This window comes from Heteronotia binoei, chromosome 2, assembly GCF_032191835.1.
Source record: "Heteronotia binoei isolate CCM8104 ecotype False Entrance Well chromosome 2, APGP_CSIRO_Hbin_v1, whole genome shotgun sequence".
NCBI classification, from domain to species: domain Eukaryota; kingdom Metazoa; phylum Chordata; class Lepidosauria; order Squamata; family Gekkonidae; genus Heteronotia; species Heteronotia binoei.
Genome location: NC_083224.1, coordinates 9,384,880 through 9,410,338, shown reverse-complemented (window position 1 = coordinate 9,410,338; position 25,459 = coordinate 9,384,880). Strand labels below are relative to the sequence as shown.

The window sequence follows — 25,459 nt, the reverse complement described above, 5'->3', positions numbered from 1 at the left end:
TAACTCCTACGAGAGCTATGGCTGACTCAAGGGCATTCCAGCAGCTGCAAGCGGAGGAGCGGGGAATCAAGCCCGGAGAGCCAGTTTGGTGTAGTGGTTAAATGTGTGGACTCTTATCTGGGAGAACCGGGTTTGATTCCCCACTCCTCCACTTGCACCTGCTAGCATGGCCTTGGGTCAGCCATAGCTCTGGCAGAGGTTGTCCTTGAAAGGGCAGCTGCTGTGAGAGCCCTCTCCAGCCCCACCCACCTCACAGGGTGTCTGTTGTGGGGGAGGAAGGGAAAGGAGATTGTGAGCCGCTCTGAGACTCTTCGGAGTGGAGGGCGGGATATAAATCCAATATCTTCTTCTTCTCCCAGATAAGAGGAGGAGGAGGAGAAATTGGATATATACCCCACCCTTTCATTGTGAATCTCAGACTCTCCGAGTGGTTACAATCTCCTTTACTACTCCCCTGCCCCACAACAGACACCTGTGAAGTGGGTGGGGCTGAGAGGGCTCTCCCAGAAGTTGCCTTTTCAAGGACAACTCCTGAGAGAGCTATGGCTAACCCAAGGCCACTCCAGCAGCTGCAAGTGGAGGAGTGGGGAAATCAAACCCGGTTCTCCCAGATAAGAGTCTGCGCACTTAACCACGACACCAAACTGTTTTCTCTAGTCTGGGGGTCATTAATCTCCAGGCCCCGCCTGAAATTTGGCAAACCTAGGGGGAAGTTCAAGCTTCTAGCCCAAACTGGACTCCCCCCTCAATGCCTGGTAAGTGATCTGAAGCAAACGCTGGGGTTTGGCTGGGCCTCCCCACAACTTTTCTAAAGCGCAGAGAAGGGAATGTCGAGCTGTGATCTCACACACACAATAATCCACTTTAAACCCACTTTCAATGCACTTTGCACCTGGATTTTATTGTCTGAACTACACCAAACTGGCTCTGTAAGCCCTGTAAGCTCTTGGAGGATTGGATACATTAGAAGAAGATATTGGATTTATATCCCACCCTCCACTCCGAAGAGTCTCAGAGCAGCTCACAATCTCCTTTGCCTTCCTCCCCCACAACAGACACCCTGTGAGGTAGGTGAAGATATTGGATTTATATCCCGCCCTCCACTCTGAAGAGTCTCAGAGCAGCTCACAATCTCCTTTGCCTTTTCCCCCCATAACAGGCATCCTGTGAGGTGGGTGGGGCTTAGAGGGCTCTCCCAGCACCTGCCCTTTCAAGGACAACCTCTGCCAGAGCTATGGCTGACCCAAGGCCATTCCAGCAGGTGCAAGTGGAGGAGTGGGGAATCAAGCCCGGTTCTCCCAGATAAGAGAGCTCTGGCTGACCCAAGGCCATTCCAGCAGGTGCAAGGGGAGGAGTGGGGAATCAAGCCCGGTTCTCCCAGATAAGAGAGCTCTGGCTGACGCAAGGCCATTCCAGCAGCTGCAAGTGGAGGAGTGGGGAATCAAACCCGGTTCTCCCAGATAAGAGAGCTCTGGCTGACCCAAGACCATGCCAGCAGGTGCAAGCGGAGGAGTGGGGAATCAAACCCGGTTCTCCCAGATAAGAGTCTGCGCACTTAACCACGACACCAAACTGTTTTCTCTAGTCTGGGGGTCATTAATCTCCAGGCCCCGCCTGAAATTTGGCAAACCTAGGGGGAAGTTCAAGCTCCTGGCCCAAGCTGGACTCCCCCCTCAATGCCTGGTAAGTGATCTGAAGCAAACGCTGGGGTTTGGCTGGGCCTCCCCACATCTTTTCTGAAGCGCAGAGAAGGGAATGTCGAGCTGTGATCTCACACACACAATAATCCACTTTAAACCCACTTTCAATGCACTTTGCACCTGGATTTTATTGTCTGAACTCGCAAAACCCAGTTGGAAAGTAGATTGAAAGTGCTTTCTTTTGTGTGTGTGATCACGGCATCAGATCCCCTGGTTTCGACCGGTAGCGTAGATAGCCCTGAATGGTGTGCGTGCACACACAAAACTCTTTTACAATCCCGATTGTTCCCAAGAAGTGGAAGTCCAGCTGTCCTACCCAGAGAGCCAAAGGGAATCACATTTGGTTAGTCTTCCCATTGGCTGCGTCTGCCATTTCCCAACCAGGACTCTGAGGTGGGTGATCAAGCTGCCGTTAAGTTAACAAGCGGGACAAATAATAATAATAATTATTATAAAGGCATCTAGTAAAGGAATACGGTCTCTCCAGCGCCCACGAAGGTCTGATCTATCCAGCAACCAAGCCCTGTCTAATCATGCAACACTCTCTGCACAGTCTGCGATTCAAACGCAGAGGGAACAGACAGCTAATGGAATACAGGGCAACCAACGCATCTGGGTTTCGGTCGCGGGATTCCAGCTATGGGGACTTCAAGGCTAAAACCTAATTTTATTTGAGCGGATGAGCTTTGCTACGTTTGCTGCTGCTCATCGGGCCTGGCTCATGTCTGTCCCGGGGAGGGGGGAAGGGAGAGTTAAGGGAAGCACAGTAGAGAAGCCCTCTGGTGGGGAACCCGAATCCTCAAAGCGGTCTAGTCCTGAGAGAAGTTCAAGTAACAAAAGGGGAAGGCCCGCCAATCCATATCCGTCAGAGTGGAAGGCCGGAATCGTAAGAGGATGCCGGGAGTGGAAAGGGAGACTGAAATGCCCCAAGGAAAGGTATTCAGACTGCACACTTAAAAGAAATTACAAAAATAAGGTGTGTGTGTGTGTGTGTGGGGAGTAACAACCCCCCTCACATTGTCCATTGGAACTTCTTTCCACTCTGTCTTCCTTCTGTCCTAACCATTCCAGCACGCTTTGCAGTACTTTTGCTTGGCACAAGGAAAAGAGATCGCTGTTCTTGCAAACCGTGGTCCAGCCGTGTAAAATCCGGGAAGGGCCAGTTCTAGCCTCTTGCCTCAACGTGGGGCCCGCCCCCTGGGCACCATCGACCCAGTCCTTGGAAATGGGAAGGCAAGGTTTGCACCCCACGCCTCTCGAAATCCTGATTTTGCAACGGTGCGGTTTCCGGAACGTCTTTCGATGCCCTCGGGAGCGAGATCTTTCATTTCAGAATAAATGGGCGCCCGGCCCTCCTTCCTTAAGGCATGAGATTGGTTTTGCTGGTGATCAGGTAATCCCAAACGATTCTTTGGCACACGGAAAAGTAGCGCCCTATGGAGCAAAGCGCCACGAAGAGTCCGGGTCTTCGTTTCCCCCTGATTCGAGGCGAGGGCGCTGGCGAAAGCGACCCCCCGTCTTTTCTAGAAGGCACTTTGTGACGTTCGGCCCCGGCAGCAGAACGAAGGATGGGAAAAGGCCAGCTTCTTTCCACTCCCTGCTGCGTGTGACTCGGGACTTTCTTTGGCTCTCTTGTCCTGTGTGTCCCCCGCCTTCCCGCTCAGCTGTACAGGCCTTCCTCCTCTCCCGGCTCACCGCTGACGTCCCACACCCTCCTCCCTTCCGGCACCACCTGCTCCAGCCCCCGGTTTCCAAAGGGGCTGCTCCAAGACCTCACGGAGACGCCACCTTCCGCCAGCCACGGATGCAGCAGGATGCCGCTAGCGGTCAACCTCTCGGCCGGGTCCTTCCGGAGAAGGCAGCGGATGAGGCAGCAAGCCTTGGGAGACAGGCCCTCGGGGAGGACAAAGCGTCCCCGCCGGATCTTGCCGAAGAGCGAGGCGGGTTTCGTGTCCTGGAAGGGGTAGCAGCCCACCAGCAGGGTGTAGAGCACCACCCCCAAGCTCCAGACATCGGCGGCTTTCCCGGAATAGGAGCCCGTGTTGCAGAGGATCTCGGGGCCCACGTAGGCCGGGCAGCCGTGCTTATCCTCCAGGGAATCGTCCGGTCCGGGCAAGAGGTAGGTGTCCTCCAAGTTCTCCAGCATGAGTCGGGACCTGCGCAAAAGGAAGCAAGGGGGATTTAGGAAAAGAAGAGCCGCGGGAAAGAGGGTGTTGGCACAACAAACAAAATCCTTACCGTGAAAAACAGGTTTACGAAGGTTTGGGACTTACTAATACAAGATAAAATTGCAACACAAGTAATAACCTCAGAAAATGCCAATGTTGAAAACGACTTTATAGAAAAACGGTTCGAGTTTCTTGAATAGGTAAATAACAAGAGTACAGACGAGAATACAATGCCGTTCCAGCAAGCAGACTTTGTAGTATATTAAAGGTTAAACTGTACTGGAGAGAACACCAAACAAGATGCATTGTGTAGATTGCAAGGGTATTGTTGTATATTGTTCATTTTGTTTTGTTTTGTAACTGTTTGAAAGATGGTTAAATAAAAGTAAAGAAAGAAAGAAAGAAAGAAAGAAAGAAAGAAAGAGGAAGGAAGGAAGGAAGGGAGGGAAGGAAGGAAGGAAGGGAGGGAGGGAGGAAGGAGGGAAGGAAGGAAGGAGGGAAGGAAGCAAGGGAGGAAGGAAGGAAGGAAGGAAGGAAGGAAGGAAGGAAGGAAGGAAGGAAGGAAGGAAGGAAGGAAGGAAGGAAGGGAGGGAGGGAAGGAAGGAAGGAAGGAATGAGGGAAGAAAGAAAGAAAGAAAGAAGGAAAGAAAGAAAAAGAAAGAAAGAAAGAAAGAAAGAAAGAAAGAAAGAAAGAAAGAAAGAAAGAAAGAAAGAAAGAAAGAAAGAAAGAAAGAAAGAAAGAAAGAAAGAAAGAAGTATTGGGTCGTAAAGAAGCCACATTCGGCCCCCAGGCCACATGTTTGACACCCCTGTTCTAGCGTGTCTGTAACTGCAAAATATGATTTCTCGATGTGCCTCTGGGTGAGAAGTGTCAACTAAATATGCAGCTAAGTTGCCTAAGGTTGCCAATCCCCAGGTGGGGGCAGGGGATCCCCCGGCTTGGAGACCCTTTCCCCGCTTCAGCGTCGTCAGAAAGCGGGGGGAGGGGAGGGAAATGGCTGCTGATTCCCTAAGGAGGCTTATTCCCATAGAAAATAATGGAGAATTGATCCACGGGTTTCTGGGGTTGTAGGGAAGGGCTGTTTTTTGAGGTAGATGCATCAAATTTTCCGTACAGCATCTAGTGCCTCTCCCCAAAATATCCCCCAAGTTTCAAAAGGATTGGACCAGGGGGTCCAATTCTATGAGCCCCAAAAGAAGGTGCTCCTATCCTTCATTGTTTCCCATGGAAGGAAGGCAGTGAAAAGGTGTGCTGTCCCTTTAAACGTGATGGCCAGAACTCCCTTTGGAGTTCAATGATGCTTGTCACAGCCTTGATCTTGGCTCCACCCCTAACGTCTCCTGGCTCCACCCCCAAAGTCCCCAGATATTTCTTGAATTGGACTTGGCAACCATGAAGTTGCCATGTCCCTCACTCTCACCTGCCTCTGTCGGCAAAGACAAACTTCCTCAACTTGAGGTCCCGCAGGATGACGCCGTGCTGGTGACAGTGGGCGACCGCCTCCGCCATCTGTCGGAAGAGAGGGGCGGCCTCGTGCTCGGCCAGGCGCTTGCGACCTCGGACGTAGTTATGCATGTCGCCCCTGCTGGGCGGGAAGAAGATGTAAACATCCTGGTCCCCAAGGATCACCTCCTCCACCCGGGCAATGTTCGGATGAGTTGGGAGGACTCCGTAAGGAACCGTCACCTCTGGGTAGCTCTTGGCTGGGTAAACCTAGAAAGGACCCAAAGGAAAATAGAAAGTGGAGACATAAATAGGAGCAGCAGCAGAAGAAGAATTGCAGATTTATACCCCGCCCTTCTCTCTGAATAAGAGGCTCAGAAAGAGAGAGAGAAAGAGAGAGAGAGAGAGAGAGAAAGAGAGAAAGGGAGGGGGGAGGGAAGGGAAAGGAAGGGAAAGGAAGGAAGGAAGGAAGGAAGGAAGGAAGGAAGGAAGGAAGGAAGGAAGGAAGGAAGGAAGGAAGGAAGGGGGAGGGGAAGGGAAAGAAAGAAAGAAAGAAAGAAAGAAAGAAAGAAAGAAAGAAAGAAAGAAAGAAAGAAAGAAAGAAAGAAAGAAAGAAAGAAAGAAAGAAAGAAAGAAAGAAAGAAAGAAAGAAAGAAAGAAAGTTGCAGAAAGCAGTATTGGGTCATAAAGAAGCCACAGTCTGAAACGGCTGAGAGCTTAGAAGAAGAATTGCAGATTTATACCCCGCCCTTATATGGCTTACAATCACCCATATCTTCTCCCCCCACAACAGATACCCTGTGAGGTGGGTGGGGCTGAGAGGAACAGCAGCTGCCCTTTCAAGGACAACTCCTGCGATAGCTCTGGTTAACCCAAGGCCATTCCAGCAGCTGCAAGTGGAGGAGTGGGGAATCAAACCCGGTTCTCCCAGATAATTTTATTTATTTATTTATTTATTTAGAATTTATATCCCGCCCTTCCCACAAGTGGCTCTGCACACTTCACCACTACACCAAACTGGCTCTCAAGAAGATGGAAGGTTTATACCCCACCCTCTACTTTGAATCTAGAGTCTCAGAGTAGCTCCCAATCTCCTTTATCTTCCTCCACCACAGCAGACACCCTGTGAGGTGGGTGGGGATGAGAGGGCTCTCCCAGCAGCTGCCCTTTCAAGGACAACCTCTGCCAGAGCTGTGGCTGACCCAAGGCCATTCCAGCAGCTGCAAGTGGAGGAGGGGGGAATCAAACCCGGTTCTCCCAGATAAGAGTCCGCGCACTTCACCACTACACCAAGCTGGCTCTCTTCCCAAGTGTTGTGTGTCTCCAGAACGTAATCCTCAGACAGCTAAAACTGTGCAGTTCTTTCCAGCTATATAAACCAGAGGCGTCGAACTCATTTGCGATGAGAGCCAGATCTGATATAAATGAGAGCTTGTTGGGCCATGTGTATACCTACTATTTAAGATTAGGTAGCAGAAATATAAACTTTATAAAGGAAACAGACAAACACAATTAAATATTTTTTTTTAAAAAAAACCCTTAAAAATGCTTAAAAAGTTAGCGCTTGTTGATATTAAAGGTTCTTCTTTGTATCCCTCCCATGAGATCTGGGCAGGGAAAAGGAAGGTCCGGTTCCATCTTTCTTTCCCCTTGGGACCAGAAGGGAGAAGGAAGGGAGGTGTCAAGCATCAACAGGGGAGGGACGGTGGCTCAGTGGTAGAGCATCTGCTTGGGAAGCAGAAGGTCCCAGGTTCAATCCCCGGCATCTCCAATAAAGGGTCCAGGCAAATAGGTGTGAAAAACCTCAGCTTGAGACTCTGGAGAGCCGCTGCCAGTCTGAGAAGACAATACTGACTTTGTTGGACCAAGGGTCTGATTCAGTATAAGGCAGCTTCATATGTTCAATATGTCTCAATAATCAGTCTTCTGTTGTCAAATCAAAAGTTGCTTTATTGTAGAAACTCTGAAGCTTTATCAAGGACAGAATCCTTGGAAGTAACGACGTATACGTGATTATACTGTTACTATATAGGATTAGTTCAAAGGATAACATACAGTTGCATTTGGAGTGACGGGTTCAAAGGTTAGTACATAGTATCTAGTTTACTACTAAGGAACGGAGGTGATTAAAAACATCTCCGTTTCTCACACTTCTTCCAGACCTGATAAGAACTGTCTGTGTGAATGTGGAGGAGAGGAACCTCACAGCCAGGCTGCAGCGAAAACATCCTTGGGCTAGATGGATTTACTATTTGCCCAACCTTTGGGGAAAAGGGAGGGAGGCGGTGGATATTAACGGTCTCCTTTCTGTCTAAGAACCCACCATTGTGCTTAGAAATATGCAGGCTTGACAGGAGGCTTGGCTCAGTAGCTCTGATCCAACATGGAAGAAGAGCCCTGCTGGGTCAGACCAGGGAGGGTCCATCTAGTCCAGCCTCCTGTCTCACACAGTGGCCAGCCAGTTCCTCTGGAGGGCCAACAACAGGGCAGAGAGGCTGAGGCCTTCATAAGAATATCAGAAGAGAAGAAGAAGACTGCAGATTTATACTCCGCCCTTCTCTCTGAATGAGAGACTCAGAGCGGCCTACAATCTCCTATATCTTCTCCCTCCACAACAGACACCCTATGAGGTGAGTGTGGCTGAGAGGGCTCTCACAGCAGCTGCCCTTTCAAGGACAACTCCTGCAATAGCTATGGCTGACCCAAGGCCATTCCAGCAGGTGCAAGTGGAGGAGTGAGGAATCAATCCTTTTCTTCATAGGGAATCAAAAGTGGAGATAAGAGTCTGCACACTTAACCACTACACCTAACTGGTTCTTTCACTGGGTGTGAAAAGAGCCCTGCTGGATCAGACCAGTGAGGGTCCATCTAGTCCAGCCTCCTGTCTCACACAGTGGCAAACCAGTTCCTCCAGAGGGCCAACAACAGGGCAGAGAGGCTGAGGCCTTCAGAAGAACATCAGAAGAGCCCTGCTGGATCAGACAAGGGAGGGTCCATCTAGTCCAGCCTCCTGTCTCACACAGTGGCCAGCCAGTTCCTCTGGAGGGCCCACAACAGGGCAGAGAGGCCGAGGCCTTCATAAGAACATCAGAAGAGCCCTGCTGGTTCTGACCAACAGTCCATCTACTCCAGTATCCTGGGCACAGAGTCTGAGGCCTTCCACTGGTGTTGCCTCCCGGCACTGGGATTCAGAGGTTAATTGTCTCTGAACATGGAGGTTTCGTCTAGTCTCCAGTGGTAGTAGCCAGTGATAGATCTACCCTCCACAAGTTAGAACATAAGAGAAGCCCTGTTGGATCAGGCCAGTGGCCCCTCCAGTCCAACACTCTGAGTCACATATGAACATAAGAGAAGCCCTGTTGGATCAGGCCAGTGGCCCATCCAGTCCAACACTCTGAGTCACATATGAACATAAGAGAAGCCCTGTTGGATCAGGCCAGTGGCCCCTCCAGTCCAACACTCTGAGTCACATAAGAACATAAGAGAAGCCCTGTTGGATCAGGCCAGTGGCCCATCCAGTCCAACACTCTGTGTCACATAAGAACATAAGAGAAGCCCTGTTGGATCAGGCCAGTGGCCCATCCAGTCCAACACTCTGAGTCACATATGAACATAAGAGAAGCCCTGTTGGATCAGACCAGTGGCCCATCCAGTCCAACACTCTGTGTCACATAAGAACATAAGAGAAGCCCTGTTGGATCAGGCGAGTGGCCCATCCAGTCCAACACTCTGTGTCACATAAGAACATAAGAGAAGCCCTGTTGGATCAGGCGAGTGGCCCATCCAGTCCAACACTCTGAGTCACATATGAACATAAGAGAAGCCCTGTTGGATCAGGCCAGTGGCCCCTCCAGTCCAACACTCTGAGTCACATATGAACATAAGAGAAGCCCTGTTGGATCAGGCCAGTGGCCCCTCCAGTCCAACACTCTGAGTCACATATGAACATAAGAGAAGCCCTGTTGGATCAGGCCAGTGGCCGATCCAGTCCAACACTCTGTGTCACATATGAACATAAGAGAAGCCCTGTTGGATCAGGCCAGTGGCCCATCCAGTCCAACACTCTGTGTCACATAAGAACATAAGAGAAGCCCTGTTGGATCAGGCCAGTGGCCCATCTAGTCCAACACTCTGTGTCACATAAGAACATAAGAGAAGCCCTGTTGGATCAGGCCAGTGGCCCCTCCAGCCCAACACTCTGTGTCACATAAGAACATAAGAGAAGCCCTGTTGGATCAGGCCAGTGGCCCATCCAGTCCAACACTCTGTGTCACATAAGAACGTAAGAGAAGCCATGTTGGATCAGGCCAGTGGCCCATCCAGTCCAACACTCTGTGTCACATAAGAACGTAAGAGAAGCCATGTTGGATCAGGCCAGTGGCCCATCCAGTCCAACACTCTGTGTCACATAAGAACATAAGAGAAGCCCTGTTGGATCAGGCCAGTGGCCCATCCAGTCCAACACTCTGTGTCACATAAGAACATAAGAGAAGCCCTGTTGGATCAGGCCAGTGGCCCATCCAGTCCAACACTCTGTGTCACATAAGAACGTAAGAGAAGCCATGTTGGATCAGGCCAGTGGCCCATCCAGTCCAACACTCTGTGTCACATAAGAACATAAGAGAAGCCCTGTTGGATCAGGCCAGTGGCCCATCCAGTCCAACACTCTGTGTCACATAAGAACATAAGAGAAGCCATGTTGGATCAGGCCAATGGCCCATCCAGTCCAACACTCTGTGTCACATAAGAACATAAGAGAAGCCCTGTTGGATCAGGCCAGTGGCCCATCCAGTCCAACACTCTGTGTCACATAAGAACGTAAGAGAAGCCATGTTGGATCAGGCCAGTGGCCCATCCAGTCCAACACTCTGTGTCACATAAGAACATAAGAGAAGCCCTGTTGGATCAGGCCAGTGGCCCATCCAGTCCAACACTCTGTGTCACATAAGAACATAAGAGAAGCCCTGTTGGATCAGGCCAATGGCCCATGCAGTCCAACACTCTGTGTCACACAGTGGCCAAAAAACCCAAGTGCCATCAGGAGGTCCACCAGTGGGGTAGAAGCCCTTCCACTGTGCCCCCCCCAGCACCAAGAATACACAACATCATTGCCCCAGACAGAGAGTTCCAACAATACACTGTGGCTAATAGCCACTGATGGACCTCTGCTCCATATTTTTATCCAATCCCGTCTTGAAGCTGGCTATGCTTGTAGCCGCTGCCACCTCCTGTGGCAGTGAATTCCACATGTTAATCAGCCTTTGGGTGAAGAAGTACTTCCTTTTATCCGTTTTAACCTTTCTGCTCAGCAATTTCATCGAATGCCCACGAGTTCTTGTATTGTGAGAAAGGGAGAAAAGTACTTCTTTCTCTACCTTCTCCATCCCATGCATCATCTTGTCAACCTCTCTCATGTCACCCCGCAGTCGCCGTTTCTCCAAGCTCAAGAGCCCCGAGCGTTTCAACCTTTCTTCATGGGGATAGTGTTCCGAACCACGAAGGCTCACTTTCCTCTAAAGCAGTATCAGTGGCCATGGGTTGGACCCATACCCACAGTCCCTTGTAGTTTCACTCTTAGGTGCTTAAGGCCTCAGGGCTGTATCTCTTCTCACCCTGAGAAAGCACGTTGGCAATGCGAAGGCTATGAGGAAACATCTCTTTGGGATTACTGTTCCCTGAGAAAACGGGTAAGACACAAGGGAGTGAGGCTTCTGCATTCCTGAGCCGATTGTTGGTTTAGCATCTCGCAAACAAAGGCTCTTTAGGACCTCACCTGTCCGCACCCAGGTGTGACATAAGGGTTGATTCCCTCGGGGATTGGGGGCAGCCCTTCAGAGCGCAACAGAGACAGCTGTGAAGTCACTTCTGTCTCTCAGCCCTTTAAGCCAGGGGTGGCCAGCGGTAGCTCTCCAGAGGTTTTTTGTCTACAACTCCCATCAGCCCCAGCCATTGGCCACGCTGGCTAGGGCTGATGGGGGTTGAAGGCAAAAAAAAACATCCGGAGAGCTACCCTTGGCCACCCCTGCTTTAAGCCGTCACAACAAACAACGCCTAGGTGATTTAACACCCTTGCCATGAGAGCCAGTTTGGTGCAGTGGTTAAGTGTGCGGACTCTTCTCTGGGAGAACCGGGTTTGATTCCCCCACACCTCCCCTTGTAGCTGCTGGAATGGCCTTGGGTCAGCCATAGCTCTGGCAGAGGTTGTCCTTGAAAGGGGAGCTGCTGTGAGAGCCCTCTCCAGCTCCACCCTCCTCACAGGGTGTCTGTTGAGGGGGAGGAAGATATAGGAGATTGTAAGCCTCTCTGAATAAAGGGCAGGGTATAAATCCAACTCTTCAACAAGAGAGCCAGTTTGGTGCAGTGGTTAAGTGTGCGGACTCTTCTCTGGGAGAACCGGGTTTGATTCCCCCACTCCTCCACTTGCAGCTGCTGGAATGGCCTTGGGTCAGCCATAGGTCTGGCAGAGAAGAAGAAGATATTGGATTTATATCCCGCCCTCCACTCCAAAGAGTCTCAGAGCGGCTCACAATCTCCTTTACCACAACAGACACCCTGTGAGGTGGGTGGGGCTAAGAGAGCTCTTACAGCAGCTGCCCTTTCAAGGACAACCTCTGCCAGGGCTATGGCTAACCCAAGGCCATTTCAGCAGGTGCAAGTGGAGGAGTGGGGAATCAAACCCGGTTCTCCCAGATAAGAGAGCTCTGGCTGACCCAAGGCCATTCCAGCAGCTGCAAGTGGAGGAGTGGGGAATCAAACCCGGTTCTCCCAGATAAGAGAGCTCTGGCTGACCCAAGGCCATTCCAGCAGCTGCAAGCGGAGGAGTGGGGAATCAAACCCAGTTCTCCCAGATAAGAGAGCTCTGGCTGACCCAAGGCCATTCCAGCAGCTGCAAGTGGAGGAGTGGGGAATCAAACCCGGTTCTCCCAGATAAGAGAGCTCTGGCTGACCCAAGGCCATTCCAGCAGGTGCAAGTGGAGGAGTGGGGAATCAAACCCGGTTCTCCCAGATAAGAGTCCACTTAACCACTACACCAAACTGGCTCTCCTTGAAAGGTTGTCCTTGAAAGGGCAGCTGCTTTATGAGAGCCCTCTCAGCTCCACCCTCCTCACAGGGTGTCTGTTGTGGGGAAGGAAGATATAGGAGATTGTAAGCCTCTCTGAATAAAGTGCAGGGTATAAATCCAACTCTTCAACAAGAGAGCCAGTTTGGTGCAGTGGTTAAGTATGCGGACTCTTATCTGGGAGAACCGAGTTTGATTCCCCACTCCTCCACTTGCAGCTGCTGGAATGGCCTTGGGTCAGCCAGAGCTCTCTTATCTGGGAGAACTGGGTTTGATTCTCCACTCCTTCCCTTGCACCTGCTGGAATGGCCTTGGGGTAGCCACAGCTCTCTTATCTGGTAGAACCGGGTGTGATTCCCCACTCCTCCACTTGCACCTGCTGGAATGGCCTTGGGTCAGCCATGGCTCTCTTATCTGGGAGAACTGGGTTTGATTCCCCACTCCTCCACTTGCACCTGCTGGAATGGCCTTGGGTCAGCCATAGCTCTCTTATCTGGGAGAACCAGGTTTGATTCCCCACTCCTCCCCTTGCAGCTGCTGGAATGGCCTTGGGTCACTCTAAGGTGACGCTGCTTTCACAATGTTTTCACGGCAGACTTTATGGGGTGGTTTTGCCCTTGTCTTCCCCAGTCCTCTACAGCAGGGGAGGCCAACGGTAGCTCTCCAGATGTTTTTTGCCTACAATTCCCATCAGCCCCACCAGCGTGGCCAGTGGCTGGGGCTGATGGGAGTTGTAGGCAAAAACATCTGGAGTGCTACCGTTGGCCACCTCTGATCTATGCTTCCCCCCCAGCAAGCTGGGGACTCATTCGACCGACCTTGGAAGGATGGAAGGCTGAGTCAACCTCAAGCCAGCTACCCGAACCCAGCTTCCACTGGGATTGAACTCAGGTCGTGTGAGCAGAGCTTAGGGCTGCAGTACTGCAGCTTTACCACTCTGCGCCATGGGGCATACCTTTAAAAAACTTAAACCATGCTTAAAATGTTAGCACTCGTTGGTCTTAAAGGTGCTTTCTTTGTATTTCTCCCGTGGGATCCAGGGAACGGGGCAAAGGAAGCTCTGGCTCTTTCTTTCCTTCCCCAGGGGATGGGAGTGGGGGGAGCTTCAGCCAATAGAAGGAAGAGAGGCTTGGCTCAGTAGCTCTGCTGTGCGATTGAGAGAGCCTGGAAATACAAGATCTGCCTCTCGCCCCCCTTCCTCCCCAAGGGAAGAGCCTCAGCCCATGGAGCAAATTTGCTCTATAGCAACTGAGCAAACCTTGCAAAGCAAGCTGTGATGCAGAAGGAAGCGAGAGAGAGGGAGAAGGAAGCAGATAACAGCCAGTTGCTCGGGGGCCTGATAGGAGCTCTTTGGGGGCCTGATTCAGCCCCCTGGATTTCATGTTTGACACCTCTGCTCTAATCAGCAGACTGCTAATTTGTAGTGGAGGGAATACACACACAAACACGAATACCCTTTTGACATCTCTGCATGAGTCACTGTTCTGGCCTGGCCTTCTCCTAAGCAGGAAGGGGGCTCAATAGTCACTGGTGCCAAAAACCAGGCTCCTCTGAGGTCACACAATGCTGACTCCTACACATGAGAAAAAGGAAGGAAGTCGTTCTGCACGCGCTGTTTGAAGCACAACGTTCCTCTTTCAGCTGATAAAAACAGAAACATTTGCCAGTCAACCAAACTAAACATCACACGGGAGATGCATGCAAGATCTTGTGACCTTTTTCTTTAGTCAGAATTTAATGTGCACGTGTGCAGGAATATGGCCATGGCAGTATTGGAGGGGGGAAGAAGAAGAAGACTGCAGATTTATACCTCACTCTTCTCTCTGAATCAGAGACCCAGAGGGGTTCACACTCTCCTTTATCTTCTTCCCCCACAACAGACACCTTGTGAGGTGGTTGGGGCTGAGAGGGCTCTCCCAGAAGCTGCCCTTTCAAGGACAGAGTCTCAGAGCGGCTCACAATCTCCTTTCCCTTCCTCCCCCACAACAGACACCCTGTGAGGTGGGTGGGGCTGAGAGGGCTCTCCCAGAAGCTGCCCTTTCAAGGACAGAGTCTCAGAGCGGCTCACAATCTCCTTTCCCTTCCTCCCCCACAACAGACACCCTGTGAGGTGGGTGGGGCTGAGAGGGCTCTCCCAGAAGCTGCCCTTTCAAGGTCAGCTCTGCGAGAGCTATGGCTAACCTGAGGCCATTCCAGCAGCTGCAAGTGGAGGAAGAAGAAGACTGCAGATTTATACCCCGCCCTTCTCTCTGAATCAGAGTGGCTCACACTCTCCTTTATCTTCTTCCCCCACAACACCCAGTGAGGTGGGTGGGGCTGATAGGGCTCTCCCAGAAGCTGCCCTTTCAAGGGCAACCTTTGTGAGAGCTCTAGCTAACCCGAGGCCATTCCAGCAGTTGCAAGTGGAGGAATGGGGAATCAAACCCGGTTTTCCCAGATAAGAGTCTGCACACTTAACCACTACACCAAACTGGAGATTGGATTCATACCCTGCCCTTCACTTGGTGTCTCAGAGCAGCTTACAATCTCTTCCCCTTTTCCCCCCACAACAGACACCCTATGAGGTGGGTGGGGCTGAGAGGGCTCTCACAACAGCTGCCCTTTCAAGGACAACCTCTGCCAGAAATCTGGCTGACCCAAGGCCATTCCAGCAGGTGCAAGTGGAGGGGTGGGGAATCAAACCCGGTCCTCCCAGATAAGAGAGCTCTGGCTGACCCAAGGCCATTCCAGCAGGTGAAGAAGACAGAAGAAGATATTGGATTTATAACCCGCCCTCCACTCCGAAGAGTCTCAGAGCGGCTCACAATCTCCTTTACCTTCCTCCCCCACAACAGACACCCTTTCAAGGACAGAGAGCGGTGGGGCTGGAGAGGGCTCTCACAGCAGCTGCCCTTTCAAGGACAACCTCTGCCAGAGCTATGGCTGACCCAAGGCCATGCTAGCAGGTGCAAGTGGAGGAGTGGGGAATCAAACCCGGTTCTCCCAGATATGAGTCTGCACACTTAACCACTACACCAAACTTGCTCTCCAAGTGGAGGAGTGGGGAATCAAACCCAGTCCTCCCAGATAAGAGAGCTCTGGCTGACCCAAGGCCATTCCAGCAGGTGAAGAAGACAGAAGAAGATGATATTGGATTTATATCCCGCCCTCCACTCCGAAGAGTCTCAGAGCGGCTCACAATCTCCTTTACCTTCCTCCCCCACAACAGACACCCTGTGAGGTGGGTGGGGCTGGAGAGGGCTCTCCCAGCAGCTGCCCTTTCAAGGACAACCTCTGCCAGAGCTATGGCTGACCCAAGGCCATTCCAGCAGCCGCAAGTGGAGGAGTGGGGAATCAAACCTGGTTCTCCCAGATGAGAGTCCACACACTTCACCACCACACCAAACTGGCTCTCTTAAACACCATTCTCGGTTGTTGTGAGGATCAAATAGCTGCGGTGTATGGTTAAGAGCAGCGGACTCTAGAGAACCGGGTTTGATTCTCCCCTCCTTCTCCATATGAAGCCTGCTGGGTGCCCTTGCTTGGGCCAATCCCTTTTCTCTTCAAGCTCTCTGAGCCCCACCTGCCTCACAAGGTGGGGAGGGGAAGAGAAGTGGATTGTAAGTCTCTTGGAAACTCCTTAAGGTAGAAGAAAGTAGGGCAGGGGTGGCCAACGGTAGCTCTCCAGATGTTTTTTGCCTACAACTCCCATCAGCACCAGCCATCAGCCATGCTGGCTGGGGCTGATGGGAGTTGTAGGCAAAAAAAACATCTGGAAAGTTACCACCCCTGAAGCAGGGTATATAAAAACCTTCTCTTCTGAGTTCAGAAGAGTCCAGAGGAGGGCAACGAAGATGGTGAGGGGTCTGGAGACCGAGTCCTATGAGGAAAGGTTGAAGGAGCTGGGGATGTTTAGCCTGGAGAGGAGGCGGCTGAGAGGTGATACGATCACCATCTTCAAGTCCTTGAAAGGCTGTCCTCTACAGGATGGTGTGGAATGGTTTTCTGTGGCCCTAGAATGTCGGAACAGAACCAATGGGTTGAAATTAAATCAAAAGAGTTTCCAGCTCGACATCAGGAAGAAGTTCCCGACCGTTAGAGCGGTTCCTCAGTGGAACAGGCTTCCTCGGGAGATGATGGGCTCTCCTTCCTTGGAGGTTTTGAAGCAGAGGCTAGATGGCCATCTGGCAGCAATGATGATCCTGTGAATTTAAGGGGAGGTGTTTGTGAGTTTCCTGCATTGTGCAGGGGGTTGGACTAGATGACCCTGGAGGTCCCTTCCAACTCTATGGGAGGTGGTGGGCTCTCCTTCCTTGGCAATTTTAAACAGAGGCTAGATGGCCCTCTGACAGCAATGAAGATCCTGTGAATTTGGGGTAGGTGTTTGTGGGTTTCCTGCATTGTCCAGGGGGTTGGACTAGATGACCCTGGAGGTCCCTTCCAATTCTGTGATTCTATGAACTTCCTGACTGTTAGAGCGGTTCCTCAGTGGAACAGGCTTCCTCCTTGGGAGGTGGTGGGCTCTCCTTCCTTGGAGGTTTTTCAACAGAGGCTAGATGGCCCTTTGGCAGCAATGAGGATCCTGTGAATTTAGGGGGAGGTGTTTGTGAGCTCTCTGCATTGTGCAGCGGGTTGGACTAGATGACCCTGAAGGTCTCTTCCAACTCTAGGATTCTATGAGTTGAGACCTACAGCGCTGGCTATGAAAGCGGGCATGGCATTCTAAATTTAGCCAGAAGGTGGCAGCACACTCTAGCAGACAATAGAAATGCTAATGTTGTCATAACAGAAAAGGGGTTCAGAGAAGTTGGGTTAAAAAAAAAAGATGGCATGCAAGACACGGCACTGCTTTGAATTCTTTCAGCAAATCCAGATTTGCCTTTCAAATTGCGACTCGTTCCAGGCAGCATGGTCCACGGTTGGAGTGTTGGACTAGAATCTGGGAGACCCCGGTTCGAATCCCTCCCCACTCTGCCATGGGAGGTCCCCAAGCGACCTTGGGGCAGTCACATACTATCAGCCCAACCTACCTCTCAGGGTTGTTGTGAGGTTCAAACAGAGAAGGGGAGAGTGCTGTAAGCTGCTTGGGTCCCCACTGGGAAGAATTGGGGGCGGGGGGTATAAGAGCCCCATGGCACAGAGTGGTAAAGCTGCAGTACTGCAGTCCTAAGCTCTGCTCACGACCTGAGTTCGATCTCGGCGGAAGCTGAGTTTTCAGGTCGCCGGCTCCAGGTTGACTCAGCCTTCCATCCTTCCGAGGTCGGTCAAATGAGTACCCAGCTGGCTTGGGGCTAAAGTGCAGATGACTGGGGAAGGCAGGGGCGAATCACCCCGTAAAAAGTCTGCCATGAAAACGCTGTGAAAGCAACGTCACCCCAGAGTTGGAAACGACTGGTGCTTGCACAGGGGACTACCTTTAGAGAGATAGAGAGATAGGTAAAGGTAGTCCCCTGTGCAAGCACCAGTCGTTTCCAACTCTCTCTCTCTCTCTCTCTCTCTCTCTCTCTCTCTCTCTCTCTCTCTCTCTCTAACTATCTAACTATCTATCTATCTATCTATCTATCTATCTATCTATCTATCTATCTATCTATCTATCTATCTAGAGCCCTGTGGCGCAGTATGGTAAAGCTGCAGTACTGCAGTCTGAGCTCCCTGCTCACGACCTGAGTTCGATCCCGGTGGAAGCTGGGTTCAGGTAGCCGGCTCCAGGTTGACTCAGCCTTCCATCCTTCGGAGGTCAGTAAAATGAGTCCCCAGCTTGCTGGGGGGAAACTGTAGATGACTGGTGAAGGCAATGGCAAACCACCCCGTAAAAAGTCTGCCGTGAAAACGTTGTGAAAGCAACGTCACCCCAGAGTCGGAAACGACTGGTGCTTGCACAGGGGACTACCTTGACCTTTTTTTAATAAATGATATAAGTAAGCCAAGGGCTCTCAAGAGGCAGAGGTTAGATTCGGAAAGATGAGACCCAGGTTCAAATCCTTGCATGCCATGAAACTTACCACGTAGACACTCTCTCTCAGCCAAACTTACCTCACAGCGATGTTGTAAGAATAAAACAGGGAAGGAGAGAACCATATAGAAGAAGACAACGAATGTAGATTTATACCCCACCCTTCTCTCTGAATCAGAGACTCAAGAGCGGCTTACAATCTCCTATCTCTTCTTCCCCACATCAACAGACACCCTGTGAGGTGGGTGGGGCTGAGAGGGCTTTCACAGCAGCTGCCCTTTCAAGGTCAACTTTTGCAAGAGCTATGGCTGCCCCAAGGCCATTCCAGCAGCTGCAAGTGGAGGGGTGGGGAATCAAACCCGGTTCTCCCAGATAAGAATCTGCACATTTAACCACTACGCCAAACTGGCTTTACAAATATTGGATTTATACCTCACCCTACACTCTGAATCGCAGGGTCTCAGAGTGGTTCACGATCCCCTCTACCTTCCTCCCCCACAACAGACACCCTGTGAGGTGGGTGGGGCTGAGAGGGCTCTCACAGCAGCTGCCCTTTCAAGGAGAACTCTGCAAGAGCTCTGGCTGACCCAAGGCCATTCCGGCAGCTGCAAGTGGAGGAGTGGGGAATCAAACCCGGTTCTCCCAGATAAGAGTCCGCACACTTCACCACTACACCAAACTGGCTCTGGTGTATATTCTCTCCCTGAGGAAGAGTGGATAAAAATATACAACAATAGTTTGAGTCCAGTGACACCTTGAAGACCAGCGAAGTTTAATTCTGGGTATAAGCTTTTGTATGCATGCAGATGACAGCAAACCAAACATAAGTGTGTGTGCACACGAAAGCTTATGCACAGGGGTGGGCAAACTGTGGCTTGGGAGCCACATGTGGCTCTTTCACACATATTATGTGGCTCTCAAAGACTCCACCACCCTGTTGGCCAGTGTGGAGAAGGCATTTGTGTCTTTTAAATCACTTCTAAAATGTGAAAGAGCGAAAAGGTACTGGCAGATGATTCGACAAGAGAATTCTAAGATCTTGGGATACGAATTTAACAAAGCTGCAGAGACTTTTCTGTTGGGATTACAAATGGAAAAATTTCCAAAAGAAGACAGAACTTTAATCTGGTACTTGCTCTCAGCTGCTAGGACATTGTATGCGCAGTTGTGGAAGCAAGAAGAAATACCAGAGAAGTGGGATTGGATTGTAAAAGTTATGGCATGGAGTGAAATCGACAAGTTAACAAGGACCTTAAGAGACTATGATTTAGAAGTATTTAAGATGGAGTGGAAAAAGTTCAGAAGATACGTAGAAAAAGAGTGAAAAATAAAAGGACATTGGAGAATTTTTGATAATGACTAAGTATAAGAGGGAGGAGGATATTAATTTTGGTTCTTATTAATTAAGGGTACCTTTACTATTAAGATTTTAAGTATATAACACCAGCGGGGGTCAAGTAACGGGGGGAGGGGTGGGTAGAAAGTAATATATGGGATAGATTAAAAAAAGGTAATTATTAATGATGTAAGAAATTGAAATTTATTACCATATGTTACTAATAAAATTGTTTGAAACAATAAATCACTTCTAAAATGCATTTAAAGTTGCTCTCTTTTCACCTCTCTCTCCCTTTCTGTCTCCCTCCCTCCCTTCCTTCCTCCCTCCTTTCCTCCCTCCCTCATTCCTTCCTTCCTTCCCTCCCTCATTCCTTCCTTCCTTCCTTCCCTCCCTCCTCCCTCCTTCCTTCCCTTCCTTCTTCCTACTTCCTTCCTTCCTTCCTTCCTTCCTTCCTTCCTTCCTTCCTTCCTTCCTTCCTTCCTCCCTTCCTTCCTGTCTTGTGGCTTTCAAAGTCTGACGTTCATGTCTTGCGGCTCTCAACCATCTGACTTTTGTGTCTTGCAGCTCTCAAAACATCTGACATTTATTCTATGTGGCTCTTATGTTAAGCAATTTTGACCACCCGTGGCGTATACCCACAATTAATCTTGGTTGGTTTTCAAGATGCCACTGGATTCAAACTTCATGCTGTTGCCACAATTCAAACTTCATGCTGTTGCTTCAGACCAACATAGTTACCCACCAGAATCGAACTACAGTAGTTAGCTACCGGCCTTGATTCAGTGAGATGTCATTCTTAGACTACTGCTTTTAAAAATGCACAACACGTGTCTAGTAATTAGGCCAGGATGGGCAACTGAGAGCAATACAATAGACCGGGGGTCGCCCACATGGTCCGTGGGTTGCCATGGCTCCAGCAAGGTAGAACTTTGGCCCAACAAGGCTTCTGATTGGCCACCGGAGATCCAATTGGCTGTGTGACTGAAGGGAACCTGCGGTAGCCATTTTGCGGCCGGCTCCGCCTCCTGTGGCGGCCATTTTGTGCCTGCACTCACCACAAAGAATTCCAACTGTGCCCGCCTACTCAGAAAGGCGGGTGACCCCTGCAACAGACACACACACGCCATTTCTGCCCCTTACCTTGCAGGTGTACTCCGCCTCCGTGTCTCTGCGCACAGCTCTGTAGCAGCGTTCCCCTTCGGTGGCCTCGAGGAGGAGGTACGGCCCGATCTGGGAGACCCCCAAGTCCTGCTCTGGGGCCGGCGGGGGGTTTGCCAAGGGCTGGAGGCAAGGGGTCGGCCCTGGCAGGGGACCCAGACGCGGGCGCTTGCGTTGCGGGCCGTCGCCCTCGGGCGCGTCGTCGAAGTCCAGCCGTTTCTTCAGCAGAGTAGCTGCTGCCAGACATTCCGTTGCAAGGAGACTCATCTGGGGAAGGAGGGGAAGAGAGGGTTAATGCAAAACGGAGGGAGGAGCCAAGGGGGGGGGGAATCATAGAATCATAGAGTTGGAAGGGACCTCCAGTTTGGTGTAGTGGTTAAGTGTGCGGAACCGGGTTTGATTCCCCATTCCTCCACTTGCACCTGCTGGAATGGCCTTGGGTCAGCCATAGCTCTGGCAGAGGTTGTCCTTGAAAGGGCAGCTGCTGTGAGAGCCCTCTCCAGCCCCACCCACCTCACAGGGTGTCTGTTGTGGGGGAGGAAGGGAAAGGAGATTGTGAGCCGCTCTGAGACTCTTCGGAGCAGAGGGCGGGATATAAATCCAATATCTTCATCTACCTCACAGGGTGTCTGTTGTGGGGGAGGAAGGGAAAGGAGATTGTGAGCCGCTCTGAGACTCTTCGGAGTGGAGGGCGGGATATAAATCCAATATCTTCATCTACCTCACAGGGTGTCTGTTGTGGGGGAGGAAGGGAAAGGAGATTGTGAGCCGCTCTGAGACTCTTCGGAGTGGAGGGCGGGATATAAATCCAATATCTTCATCTACCTCACAGGGTGTCTCTTGTGGGGGAGGAAGGGGAAGGAGATTGTGAGGCGCTCTGAGACTCTTCAGAGCGGAGGGCGGGATATAAATCCAATATCTTCATCTACCTCACAGGGTGTCTGTTGTGGGGGAGGAAGGGAAAGGAGATTGTGAGCCGCTCTGAGACTCTTCGGAGTGGAGGGCGGGATATAAATCCAATATCTTCATCTACCTCACAGGGTGTCTGTTGTGGGGGAGGAAGGGAAAGGAGATTGTGAGCCGCTCTGAGACTCTTCGGAGTGGAGGGTGGGATATAAATCCAATATCTTCATCTACCTCACAGGGTGTCTGTTGTGGGGGAGGAAGGGAAAGGAAATTGTGAGCCGCTCTGAGACTCTTCGGAGTGGAGGGCGGGATATAAATCCAATATCTTCATCTACCTCACAGGGTGTCTGTTGTGGGGGAGGAAGGGAAAGGAGATTGTGAGCCGCTCTGAGACTCTTCGGAGTGGAGGGCGGGATATAAATCCAATATCATCATCATCATCTTCTTCTTCTTCTTCTTCTTCTTCTTCTTCTTCTTCTTCTTCATCTAGTCCAACCCCCTACACCTCCAGCGTCCCAGAGAAGTTAGCAGTGATGGAAGCAACCATCTCCATATTTTTTGGCTATCTTCTGGGCATGGAGCAGGGGATGCTGGGTGTGTGTGTGTGTGTGTGTGTGTGTGTGTGTGTGTGTGTGTGTGTGTGTGTGTGTGAGGGGGGGAGATATTTGTGAATTCCTGTGCACGGGGTTGGATGAGATGACCCTTCCGGCTCTATGATTCATGTTTCTAGTCCTCAAGGTCTACCAAACAAACACTGGATGAGACAGGGCAACAACGAGCGATCTGAGCAATGCAAACAACGTAACCCCGTCTATTTAAAGAAACAGCTGCTGGAACTCTTATACAGAAACGCAGGTGCTTATACCCCAAAGGACTTTAAATACAAACATCTGTTCCTACGCACCACCTTTCCCACGCAAGCATTAACCTGAGGCAGGGCTTTTTTTTGGTTTTTTGGTAGCAGGAGCGCCTTTGCATCTTAGGCCGCACCCCTTGATGTAGCCAATCCTCCCGGAACTTACAGGGCTTTTAGTAAAAGGCCTACTGTAAGCTCCAGGAGGATTGGCTAACTCGGGGGAGGGGTGTGGCCTAACATGCAAAGGAGTTCCCGCTACAAAAAAAAAAAGGCCAGCAGGCTTGAGCTACGGAGCAAAGAGCTCTTGGTGTCAACAAGCGGAAACCAGCAGCCTCCCCCGGGGAAGGGAGTCAGCCGCCACGCTCACACACCGCCAACGAAAGTGCAGCCAAGTTGTCAGTAGCGTCTACCTCACAGCGGCACCTTGAAGACCAACAAAGTTTAATTCTGGGTCGAAGCTTTCGTGTGCATGCAGACGACAGCCAACCAAACTTAAGTGTGCACGCGCACGGAAGCTTATGCACAGGGGTGGTTAAACTGTGGCTCGGGAGCCACATGTCGCTCTTTCACACGTATTATCCAGCTCTCAAAGCCCCCACCACCCTATCGGCTGGCTCAGAGAAGGCATGCGTGTCTTTTAAATCGCTTAGAAAATGCATTTAAAGTTGCTCTCTATCCAGCTCTCCCTCCCTTCCCATCTATTTCCTTCCTTCCTTTCTTTCTTGCAGCTCTCAAACATATGATGTTTATTCTACGTGGCTCTTACGTTAAGCAATTCTGACCACCTGTGGCTTATAGAATCATAGAGTTGGAAGGGACCTCCAATGTCATCTAGTCTAACCCCCTGCACAATGCAGGAAACTCACAAACACCTCCCCCTAAATTCACAGGATCTTCATCGCTGTCAGATGGCCATCTAGCCTCTGATGAAAAACCTCCAAGGAGGGAGAGCCCACCACCTCCCAAGGAGGAAGCCTGTTCCACTGAGGAACCCCTCTAAACTCACAGATACCTCCCCCTAAATTCACAGGATCCTCATCGCTGTCAGATGGCCATCTAGCCTCTGTTGAAAAACCTCCAAGGAAGGAGAGCCCACCACCTCCCAAGGAGGAAGCCTGTTCCACTGAGGAACCCCTCTAAACTCACAAACCCCTCCCCCTAAATTCACAGGATCCTCATTGCTGTCAGATGGCCATCTAGCCTCTGTAGAAAAACCTCCAAGGAGGGAGAGCCCACCACCTCCTGAGGAAGCCTGTTCCACTGAGGAACCGCTCTAACGGTCAGGAAGTTCTTCCTAATGTTGAGCCGGAAACTCTTTTGATTTAATTTCAACCCACTGGTTCTGGTCCTACCTTCCGGGGGCACAGAAAACAATTCCACACCATCCTCTATAGGACAGGCCTTCAGGTACTTGAAGATGGTGACCGTATCATCTCTCATCTAGTCCAACCCCCTGCACAATGCAGGGAACTCACAAACGCCTCCCCCTAAATTCACAGGATCCTCATTGCTGTCAGATGGCCATCCAGCCTCTGTTGAAAAACCTCCAAGGAAGGAGAGCCCACCACCTCCCGAGGAAGCCTGTTCCACTGAGGAATCGCTCTAACGGTCAGGAAGTTCTTCCTAATGTTGAGCTGGAAACTCTTTTGATTGAATTTCAACCCATTGGTTCTGGCCCCACCTTCCGGGGCCACAGAAAACAATTCCACACCCTCCTCTATAGGACAGCCCTTCAAGTCCTTGAAGATGGCGATCCTATCACCTCTCAGCTGTCTCCTCTCCAGGCTAAACATCCCCAGCTCCTTCAACCTTTCCTCATAGGACTTGGTCTCCAGACCCCTTGAAGGAAAGGAAAGGTCCCCTGTGGAAGCACAAGTCGTTTCCGACTCTGGGGTGACGCTGCTTTCACGTTTTCACGACAGACTTTTGATGGGGGTGGTTTGCCCTTGCCTTCCCCAGTCTTTTACATTCCCACCCCCCCCCCCAGCAAGCTGGGGACTCATTTTACTGGCCTCGGAAGGATGGAAGGCTGAGTCAACCTCGGGCCGGCTACCTGAACCAGCTTCCGCCGGGATTGAACTCAGGTCGTGAGCAGAGAGTTCAGATCACAGTACTGCAGTACTGCTGCTTTAGCACTCCGTGCCACGGGGCCGCACCCCCTGAAGACCAACTCACAATTAACTCGCAATACCCACAATTCAGCTTTGTTGGTCTTCCAGGCGCCACCGGACTCAAACTTGGTTTTCTTGGCCTCATACGCAAAGGAGGTCCTGCTACCAAAAAAAAGGCCCTGCTATGGAGCAAAGAGCTCGTGGTGTCAACAAGCGGAAGTCGGCGGCTTCCCCCAGGGAAGACAGTTGCTCAGTCCCTGGGCTCTCACGCTCCCAGGGCACGGACGAAAGCGCAAGCAAGTTGGCAGAAAGGCCGCCCCTTCAGGCAGCTGCCGAGGGCTCGTGGGAGGAGCCTCCATGGCAGCGTCACAACTGCATGATGCAAACAGGGAGCAAGGCACAGGCCCTCCCCCCACCCCACCCCCTGCCTCCGCACACTCCGCCTGGGGGTGTGCCCGCTGCCAGACACAGCTGTACGCCAGAGGGCATTCTCCCTGGGTTTCCAGAATTGCCTTTCTTTCTTTTTTGGTATTTTTGCATTCTTTCTGTGTGTGTGTGTCTGTGTGTGTCTGCACCCAGAGGACACGCCGACCTCTGGGGACTGACCCCTACTGGGGCTCTAGAGGCTATTCAGAGAAGTGCCTGAATAGAAGAAGATGAAGAAGATATTGGATTTATACCCCACCCTACGCTTGGAATCTCAGAGTCTCAAAGTGGCTGACAATCTCCTTTATCTTTCTCCCCCACAACAGACACCCTGTGAGGTGAGAGAGCTCTGACGGAAG

At 51.1% G+C, this 25,459-nt stretch overlaps 1 protein-coding gene across 1 annotated transcript; it reads right to left on the bottom strand.

Annotated features, from left to right (window-relative positions):
- Positions 1-3,360: 3,360 nt before the first annotated feature.
- Positions 3,361-21,068, bottom strand: TRIB3 (tribbles pseudokinase 3). The gene is made up of 3 exons (XM_060233192.1): positions 20,784-21,068; positions 5,290-5,582; positions 3,361-3,856 (listed from the first exon to the last, which is right to left on the bottom strand). The coding sequence occupies exons 1-3, from the start codon at positions 21,066-21,068 to the stop codon at positions 3,361-3,363; spliced, it is 1,074 nt and encodes a 357-aa protein (XP_060089175.1).
- Positions 21,069-25,459: the final 4,391 nt, after the last annotated feature.